The 10,017-nt window shown below is 63.3% G+C and overlaps 2 protein-coding genes across 2 annotated transcripts; one reads left to right on the top strand and one right to left on the bottom strand.

Moving 5' to 3' along the window:
- Positions 1-656: 656 nt before the first annotated feature.
- Positions 657-4,816, top strand: NDUFA4L2 (NDUFA4 mitochondrial complex associated like 2; the record flags this gene model as incomplete). The annotated part of the gene is made up of 4 exons (XM_079551143.1): positions 657-713; positions 3,699-3,787; positions 4,619-4,679; positions 4,760-4,816. 4 exons carry the CDS (start codon positions 657-659, stop codon positions 4,814-4,816), a joined length of 264 nt encoding a protein of 87 aa, XP_079407269.1.
- A 1,013-nt stretch (positions 4,817-5,829) lies between these two features.
- On the bottom strand, positions 5,830-8,938 carry SHMT2 (serine hydroxymethyltransferase 2; the record flags this gene model as incomplete). The annotated part of the gene is made up of 9 exons (XM_079551144.1): positions 5,830-5,957; positions 6,233-6,340; positions 6,747-6,902; positions 7,306-7,405; positions 7,509-7,674; positions 7,852-7,991; positions 8,085-8,207; positions 8,737-8,818; positions 8,910-8,938. The coding sequence occupies 9 exons, from the start codon at positions 8,936-8,938 to the stop codon at positions 5,830-5,832; spliced, it is 1,032 nt and encodes a 343-aa protein (XP_079407270.1).
- Between the last annotated feature and the right edge of the window lie 1,079 nt (positions 8,939-10,017).

The following is a 10,017-nucleotide window of genomic DNA, read 5'->3' as shown; positions in this document are numbered from 1 at the left end:
GAGGGGGGATGTGGGGGCAATGGGGGGATGGGGGCAATGAGAGGTTGGGGTAATGAGGGGTGAATGGAGGCAATGAGGGGGATGGGGGCAATGTGGGGCTGGGGGGGATCTGAGAGGATAGAAGCAAATAAGGGGGGAGCAGCATGGGGGAGGGGGGCAATGAGGAGATGGTGAGGGGCAATGTGGAGCTGGGGGGGCCCTGAGGGGATGGGGGGCAAAGCGAGGGGGAGGAGCCGCGGTCCTTTACGGAGCTCCGATGGATCTGCAGCACCGTTCCCAAATGCACAGCAGCATCTGTTGGTGCCTGGGAGATTTGCATGGCTAAAAAATGTAAATTGGGCGTTGTGTCATTTATCATCAACCTGGGGGGGGGGGGGGTGATAGGGGGGAAGTCGTCGGAACAAATCGCAGCGCTCATCCATCGCCCGGCAGCGCTGTGCCGACTTCAGGTTCAGGTGGGGTCGGTGCCGTTCGAATGGGGAAGATGAGGCACGGGGAGGGGAGAGAGGAGGGGAGGAGGATGCGTGGGAGGGTGGCTGGGGGGGGGGGGAGCCGTGTGAAGGCCGTGCCCCGTGGGTTCCTCGTCCGTCCCGTCCCGCCCCGTCCGTCCCGTCCCCGCAGCTCCGTTCCCCACCCGCAGCTCCTCCGGCTCGGCCATGAAGGGCGCTCTGCTCGGAGCGATGTTCTCCCGGCACGTCAAGCGGCACCCGGGCGTGAGTGAGAACCCCCCCCCCCCCCACTCCGGACTCCCTACACCCCGGGACTCCCCCCCCCCCATCCCAGGGGGTTTCTCCCCTCCCTGGATCTGCTCCCACTTCCTCCTCCCCAACTCCTTCTCCACCCCCTGCTGCCTTCCCCATCCCCACATATCCCTCTCTGTGCCCCCCATGGCTGTTCCCTGCCCTCAACCCCCCCCCAGCTCTCAGCATCCCCCACGTGCTGGGGGTCCCATCCCACCCTGTGCCCCACATCTGCCCCCCAAGGGTGCAGCATGGACCTCCTGATCCACCCCATTACCCCACATCTGACCCCATTGGGTTCAGCAGGGTCCTCCTGCCCCACCCCATACCCTATATCCAACTTACTGGGGTGCAGCAGGGTCCGCCTGACCCATCCTGCACCCCACATCTATCCCCACTGGGGTGCTGCAGTGTCTGCCTGACCTCATACACCACATCTGACCCTATTGGGGTGCAGCACAGTCCTAACCCACCTCATACCCACATCTGACCCCACTGTGGTGTTGCAGGATACTCCTAACCCACTCTGTGCCCCACATCTGACCCCTTTGGGGTGCAGCACAGCCCTCTTGACCCATCCCACACCCCACGTTTGACCCTATTGGGGTGCTGCAGGCTCTTACTGACCCCATGTCTCCCAACTGACCCCATACCCTCCATCTGACACCTCAGGGCTGCAGGTTGGCACTGGGTTGTGCTCTGTGCGCTTGCGGCTGCTCACATCCACCCTCACCTCACATCCCCCTGATTTGGAGACCCCTCTGGAGGGGACATGAAGGGGAATTTAATCCGAGCCCTATCCGACCCCACAGCCCAGGTTTGGGGCATCACCCCCACCTCTGATCCACCCCCATCCCCACCGACACAAGCAGAGCATTTGCACACAAAGCCACAGCCCACCAGATCCCCCCAAAAACCCCCCAGCTGAGCGAGCCCCCCCCCATTCCAGGAGCCCTTTGGGGGTGTCTCAGACCCCAACCCCCCCCCCAGGACTGGGGACGTGCACAGGGCTCCGGCTGAGTGTGGCTCTGAGTCACGTCGGCATTTGGCAGCGGTGCGAGGAGCGGCGTTGCCAGGCTGGAAAAGATGACGGTCGCTGCGATGGGGCGGGGGCACCGCGCTGTGGGGTGATGTGGAGCCGCACAGCGGGACGTGGAACTGCTCACACCTCAATATCCCTATGGGGGGGAACTAACGGTCCCACTGCCGGTGCTGGAAGCCCTGAAGTAGCCACCAACAGCTGCAGGGGTTGCACGGAGGGGCATGGAGAGCAGCGTGGCACTGCAGGCGCATTGCACTGCATTGGGAGCGCCTCAGCCCCGCAGCAGCTGCCCGTTGGCAGGGGCTGCTCAGCCTTCACCTGCACTCGTTTGCAATGGGTGCAGCAGCAGAGCCCTGTGGGGATCCCAGTGATGGTTGTGGGGTGGGGGTGCACTGCAGTCCCACCACTGGGGCTCAAATTGAGCCCTCCTGGACGGTTCTGCAGGGCTGTAAGCCTACAGTCATCACTCACAATGTCTTATTTATTTGGGGAGGGGGGGGTTGGCCCCTTAGTTCTTCCCAGGTGTTAATTAGGCAGAAGGTGTCAGCAGCAGATGGTGATGGTGGGCACACAGAGGCACAGACAACAGCTGCTGATGGCTCTGAGCTCCAAAGCTGCGGCCATGGGGGTCAAATGGGGTGGGGGTGCAGCACGACGGGGTGGAGGGTGAGCGGGGGGGGACGGGGACCACAGCCACACAGCAGTGTGGTAAAGGAGCAGACAGGAGACGGTTCCAGCCATCCATCCTCGCACAAGTGGGGAAACTGAGGCAGGAGGGCAGCAGGAAACGTGTGGCCAAGCTCAGGTGTGGGCAAAGAAAAGCGGTGCCGTTTAATGGGCACGGAGAGCAAACGGCCGCGGCTGGCGTCCCAGGAGTGAGCACTGACAGAGCCTCATTACTCCGGCAGCACCGCGATTCGGGGGAGGTCAGCAGCGCTGCGGATCCACCGCGATTGAGGCCGCGTCCCCCCGGGCAGCGCGGAACGGCAGCACGAGGAGGGGAGGTGGTGGGCAGCCCGAGCTCCGCTCTGCGTGATGGAGCGATGAGGGCTTTGTGTGCTCTCGGATCGGTGCCACGAAGATGTGGTGGCGTTGGGGGGGGGGGGGGGACACTGAGGGCCTCCCCCCGTGTTGTTGTCCGGAGCTGCAGGCGGCTGGAAGCATCCAGCAGTTGGTGGGGGAAGGTGGGAGGGCAGAATGATGTGCAGGGATGGAGGGGGCGTGGGGCAGGAATGGATGCAATGCAGGAGGAGATGCAGTGCATGGCAGGAGGGTACGGGTGGGACATGGTGCAGGATGGGATGCAGTGCAGGAGATGCAGTGCAGGGCAGGACAAAGTGCAGGAAGGGATGCAGTGCAGGAGGGGATGCAGCACAGAGGGGAGCAGTGCTGGAGGGAGTGTGGTGCAGGGCAGAACACAGTGCAGGGACGTGGTGCAGGAGTGGATGTGGAGCAGGAGGGGATGCAATGAAGGAAGGGAGGGGTGCAGGAGGGGATGTGGTGGTGGTGGGGATGCAGTGCAGGAAGGGATGTGGTGCAGGAGAGCAGTGCAAGGCAGAACAGTGCAGCACGGGATGCAGTGCAGGAAGGGACGCAGGGCAGGACGTGGTGCAGGAGGGGATGCGGTGCAGAAATGGATGCAGTGCAGGATTGGATGCAGTGCAGGAGGGAAGGAAGTGATTTCTCATTCCGAGCCCAATTCCTCTCCACCATGAGCCGATTTTTCTCTCCCTCTTTTAATTCAGTCACTCAAGCTGACAGCTACACTGTGTACTGCAGCCCCGCTACAGGATTGCTCTGCCATATTTCCCCTGTAAATCTCCCGGCGTTGTCAGCTCTCCCTTTCACTCTCCAGCCGCCCTGATAAATATTCATTTTATTGGGGGTATTTTTCATCTCTCTCCCTCTCCCTGCAGCTCGTTCCCCTCATTGGCTTCATCAGCGTGGGGCTGGGCAGCGCCGTGCTGTACCTGCTCAGGTTGGCACTGTACAGCCCCGACATCAGGTATGGGGCACGGGGGGGTCACAGTGCTCTGACACCCCCTGGAAGCACCAGGGGGTGAGAGGTGAGGGGGGACCCCCTGTTCTACCCCAGCACGTGGGGTTTCAGGACCCCTCCGGTCCTGGGAATATGGGGTTGGAGAGGGGAGGTTGGGGGGACTGTGAGGACACCTCCAGCTCTGGAGATGTGGGTTTGGAGGGGGAGGTTTAAGGACCCCTCCAGCCCTGAAGATGTGGGGCTGGGGCTGGGGTTTAAGGACCCCTTCAGCTCTGGGGATGTAGGCTTGGGGGGGGGGGGGGGGGGTGAAGCAGAGAGGGATGTGATAGATGGACGGACAGTGATGATGGATAGAGGGCGGATGGTGATGGACAGATGGACAGGGACTGATGGCCTGAGTGATGGACAGGCGGACAGACAGCAGGGATGGAAGGGGGAGCAAGGATGGGATCGGTGGGAGGCAGCACAGTGAGGACCTATGGGAGGAGGGCACAGGACCAGGTGTGCCCCCCCAGTTAATGGCAGGAGTTACGGCCACCCGGGACCCATCCCACTGCTGCCTGTGGTCCAAAGCCGGGCACAGCCCCCGGCCCTCAGGATGGAGCTGGGTTGTCACTGCATGGAGCCTGCAGGGGAAGAATGGGGAGCCTATGGGGCTGGGGGTGCATATGGGGACTAGGGGTGCCTATGGGGCTGGTGGGGACCTGTGGAGCTGGGGGGTGCTTATGGGGCTGTAGGGTGCCCATTAGCCTGGGGGTGCTTATGGGGTGCGGGGGTCTTGCCCCCTCCCCCCCCCACACACCTCCTGTGTGCCCACAGTCCCACTGCTTCTTGCAGCTGGGACCGAAAGAATAACCCTGAGCCGTGGAACAAGCTGGGCCCCACTGACCAGTACAAAGTGAGTAGTGGGATGGACTGGGGGGGCGGGGGGGGCTCTGCAGGGGAGTGCAGCCCATTTCACCTCTCTGCTCTTTGCAGTTCATAGCGGTTTCCACCAACTACAAGAACCTCAAGAAGGAGCGGCCCAGCTTCTGAGCAGCCCCACGCAGCTGCCCTGCAACCCCCCCCCCCACGTTGTGCTCCTTGTTCCCCCCCAGCTCACACCTCCTGCATGAACCGGGCAGCAATAAACTCCCAGGGGGGTGCAGTCTGGTTTCCCAGGCTCACAGTGTCCCCATAAGGGCTTGGGGGGGGGCTCTGGCCCCCCCCAGCCCTGTGCTTCCGCTCTCCCACGCTTGGGGGGGGCTCACCAGGGTCCCGGCCCCCAGGGGGTGAAGCAGGAAATGGGGATGGGAAGCGAAGCAAACACCCGCAGTGCATTCATATGTGTCCCGTCCTGCCCCCAACCCCCCCTCCAAAATGTGAATTACGTGCAGCATGACACGGCCTGGGAGGGGCTGGGGAGTGGGGGGGGTCCTGGCTGCTGCTGTGTGGTTTGCTTTGGCCAATGGGGTTGGAGAGAGGCGGGTTGATGTGTGGTGTGGGCAGAGGGGTAGGCTGCCTTCAGGTGGGGGGGGGCAATGGGGTAAGGGGGGGCAATTGGGGTATGGGATGGGGGCAGTGAGGTGGAAGGTCAATTAGTGGGGCAAGGGGGGACAACGGGGTAGAGGAGGGGGGCAATGGGCTAAGGGGGGAGGCAAGGGGGGCACTGGGGTATGGGGGGCACTGGCATAATGGTGGGGGTTCTGGGGTAAGGGGGGGCACTGGGGTGGAAGGGACACCGGAGTGGGAGAGGCAGTGAAGTATAGGGGGCAATGGGGGACAGCAGGGGAGTCCCTGCCCCACTCCCCCATCACACACACCTCCACACACGCAGGCTCTGCCCCCCCACTTTTATTAGCAACTCCCCCCTCCCCCATAGAAAAGAGGTAAGGGGGGGGAGGCAGAGGAGGCGGAGGGGTGGGTGGGAGCTGTCCCACCCCATAGCGATTGGTCCCTACACCTTAACACTAAACGGGGGGAAGGGAACCCCAAATCGAGGGGCTGAAGTGCAGCAGCTGGAGGGGGATGATTCCCCCATCACCCCCCCAGCGTGGGGGGGGTCCCGCTCAGTGGTCGCTGAAGCCAGGCATGGGGAAGGCGCGGGCGAAGCTCTCCACGCGTCGGCGGAGCTCCGCCAAGCGCTGCTGCGTCTCTGCATCCCGCAGCAGGAAGGCCTGGAAGTCTGCAAGCTTACCTGGGGGAGGGTTGGATGTGGGGTTTGGGGGTGGGGCCACAGCAGCCTCCAATGCATCCCGCCTGGCTGTAGCCCCATACCCATGTTTGAGGGTGGGGTGGGAGAAAAACAGCAGCCCTCCATCCATCCATCCATCCATCCATCCATCCATCCAGGCCCATCTGCAGCCCCTTGCCCATGTTTGGGGTTGTGGGAGAAGCGTAGCAGCCCACCCCCCATCCATCCCGCCCAGTGCTGTCCGGTTTGGGGTTGGGAGGGGGCTGGGGGGCTCTTACTGGTTTTGTTCTTCACATCCAAGGCCACCGCGATGCCCTCGTCGATGAACTCCACCACTTTATGGAAATCCTCCTCCCCAAAGCCACGCGAAGTCAGCGCGGGTGTCCCTGGGGGCAGAGGGGATTGTTAGGGGGTGAGGCAGGGGGCACGGCTAGGGAGGACCCACATCAACCCAAGGGACCCAAATCCATCCAGGGGACCCCAAACTCACTATAGGAAACCAAAACCCACAAAGAAGGACCCCAAACTCACCTTGGGGGACCCAAAACCATTGAGAGGTGCCCAGACCCACCAAAGGGACACCAAATTCACCCAGAGGAGCCAGATGCACTAAGGGGACACCAAACCCACCAAGGGGGGCCCAAATCCATCAAAAGGACCCAAATCCATTGAAGGGAACCAAACCCGCCAAGGGGACCCTAATGTCCCTTTGGGGTCCTGCCCTCCAAGCCACAAAGCAGCCCCAAATCCCACAGAGGGGTGACACACAGGGGGGAAGGGGCAGCCCCTCACCCAGGCGCAGCCCCCCAGGGGTGAGGGCACTCCGGTCCCCTGGGCAGGTGTTCTTGTTGGCTGTGATGGAGACGAGCTCCAGGACGCGCTCAGCCCGGGCTCCATCGATGCCTTTGGGCCGCAGGTCCACCAAGACCAGGTGGTTGTCGGTGCCCCCTGGGAGCCCAGGGAGAGCTGAGCGACAGGCGGCCTGCCCCACACCGGACCCCCATCCTCCATCAGACCCCCATCCCCCACCAGCCCCGTGCCCCCCATCAGACCCCCCCCCCATCAGATCTCACACCCCCAACAGACCCCCATCCTCCACCAGACCTCTGCCCCCCCATCAGACCCTGCCCCATATTAGATCCCAGCCCCCACCAGACCCCCAACCCACATCAGACTCCTACCTCCCAACAGATCCCCTGTCCCCAATTAGACCCCCACCCCCAACAGACCCCCGCTCCACATCAGACCTCCACCCTACATCAGACCCCCATCCCCCACCAGCCCCCCACCCCCCATCAGACTCCTGCCCCCCCACACCGCAGTGCCGCATCCTCCCCACAGCAGACCCTACCTGACACCAGCGTGTAGCCGCGCTGCAGCAGAGCCCTGGCCATGGCCTTGGCGTTGCGCAGCACCTGCAGGCAGTACTGCCGGAACTGGGGAGACTTGGCCTGGATGTGGGGATGGGGATGGAGGAGGGGGAGAGCACACCGAGCGCAGCCGTCAGCACGGAGCCCCACAGCAGCCCCGCCCGGCCCCACGGCTGCCCCACACCTGTTTGAGGGCCACGGCCACGGCGGCAATTGCGTGATTGTGGGGCCCGCCCTGCAGCGAGGGGAAGACGGCGAAGTTGATTTTGTCCTCCAGGTCGTACAGCGTCTGCCGGCCCGTCTTCTGCTCCACCCAGCGCACGCCCTTGCGGTAGAAGATGAGGCCAGACCTGCAGGGGAGAGAGCGCTGCCCCATGGCCAACAGGCCGCCCCATAGCATAGTGCCTTCAGCATGCCACCCGCCCCACAGCCTGGGGGCTGCCCCATAGCACACCAGCTGCCCACGGCACACCCCCTACCCAACGCGAACACCCAGCTCCGCTCTGCCCCCCAGGCCTGCATCCCACCTGGCCCCACGCAACGTCTTATGCGTGGTGCTGGTCACCAGGTCTGCGTGCTCAAAGGGCGACGGGACGACTTTGGCAGCCACCAAGCCGCTGATGTGCGCCATGTCAGCCAGCAGGAAGGCACGCAGCTCCTCACACAGCTGTGGGCACGGAGGTCAGCAACCAGCCCCGGTGCAGCACCCATCCCACACCAGCACCCACCCCACCACAGACCCCCCCCATCAGCCCCCCACCTTCTTCATACGCCCGTAGTCGATGAGCCTCGCGTAGGCGCTGGTGCCGGCAATGATGATGTGGGGACGGAAGAGACGAGCCGTCACCTCCAGCTGAGCGTAATCTATGAGACCTGTGGCAGGCTGGGAGGGACGGACAGATGGACAGACGGATGGAGGGGCAAAGAAAGGGACGGACGGATGAATGAAAGGGCACACAGAGGGACGGATAGAAGGACGGAGGGATGGATGGAAAGATGGAGACAGAGAGATGGACGGAGGGACAGACGGATGGACAGGTGGACAGACAGAGGGATGGGCAGAGGACACAGACACAGACGGATGAAGGGACAGAGGGGATGGATGGATGGACAGAGGGATAGACAGAGGGGCAGATGGAGGGATAAAGGGACAGAAGGATGGTCAGAGGGATGGTGGGACAGACGGATGGAGGGGTGGACGGAAGGACAGAGGGACGGAAGGACAAACAGAAGGATGGACCGAGGGCCAGATGGATGGACAGAGGGATGGAAGGACAAACAGAGGGTCAGACAGGCAGAGGGACAGACGGCTTGCTGGAGCACCTTGCAGTGCCCCACAGCCCCGGGACGCAGCACATGGAGGCGGCTGAGCCACTCCCCTCCCGACCCCCCCACAGCCACACCCCACTCACATCGAGCTTATAGGGCATGGACTCAAAGAAGATGGATGTGGCCGAGATCCTCTTAGCATCCGTCATATACCCATGTGTGAGGCTGCAGGGCACAGGGATGGGGGTCCAGCATGGCGTCAGGTTATACCCCCAACCCCCAAGCCCACAACCCCCCCAGTGCCCCCAGCACCCACTGGCCCCCGTCGGGCAGATCCAGCCCCATCAGGCGGTCGTGGGGTCGCAGCACAGCGGTGTAAGCAGCGAAGTTGGCCGGGGAGCCGGAGTAGGGCTGCACGTTCACCCCCCACAGCTGCGGGTCCAGGTCGAAGGCCTCCAGCGCCCGCTGCTCGCACAGCAGTTCCAGCTGGTCCACCACCTCGGCCCCCCCGTAGTACCTTTTTTTGGGAGGGGATGTGGGCAGGTGGGGCTCAGTGCCTCCCATCACCTCGCACCGCCATTAACCAACCTTAACCAGCCCCCATCACCCCTCCGCTCCACCAACCCCTCCCACCACCCCACCTTATCACTCCCTCGTCGCCCCCCTCCCCATCACCCTCATCACCCCCCATCACCCTCCCCATCATCCTCCTTTCACCTACTTCCCCACCTTCCCCATCACCCCCCTCCCCACCTACCCCCCATCACTCTTTGCCCCTGAGCTCCCTCCCCTCTCCCTCACCCCCATCACCACCCCATCCCTTTCCCCATCACCCTCCCCATAACCCCCATCACCCCCCTATCACTCTTTGCCCACCACCCCCCTCCCCATCTCCCTCTCCTCATCATCCCCCTTCCCCCCATCCCCAGCACATCCCCATCATCCTTTGCCCATCTGCCCCCTCTCCATCATTCCCCCCCATAACCCCGTCCCATCACCTCCCCATCACTCCTCCATCATCCCCCACCCCTTCGCGCCCCCATCACACCCCTCCCCATCACTTCCCCATAACCCCCACCATCCCTCACCCCATCACCCCCATCACCCCCCCATTACCTCTTTCCTGGGTACCCCTCTGAGTACTTATTATTAAGGCAGGAGCCCAACGCTTCCAGTGCTGCACGGCTGCAGAAATTCTGGGCCAGGAGGGGTTTGTTGGAGGCTCAGCATCAGCTCCGCGCTGCAGGATCCCCCCCCCATGTCCCCCCTGCACATCCTGCTCCCCACCTCGGATGCAATGAGCTCCAACCCCCTGCACTGCCGGTCCTTTTCCTTCTGCACCAAACCCCAAACTTCAGGATCGCTGTCTGCAAGGCTCTCCTGTCCCGTCCAGCTGGGGGGGGGGGCATGGCCAGGGGCTGCCA

The sequence above is a fragment of the Tetrao urogallus genome (genome assembly GCF_951394365.1).
Source record: "Tetrao urogallus genome assembly, contig: scaffold_56, whole genome shotgun sequence".
Taxonomy (NCBI): domain Eukaryota; kingdom Metazoa; phylum Chordata; class Aves; order Galliformes; family Phasianidae; genus Tetrao; species Tetrao urogallus.
Note: the sequence above shows the minus strand (reverse complement) of the source record. Positions and strands in the feature narration are given on the sequence as shown.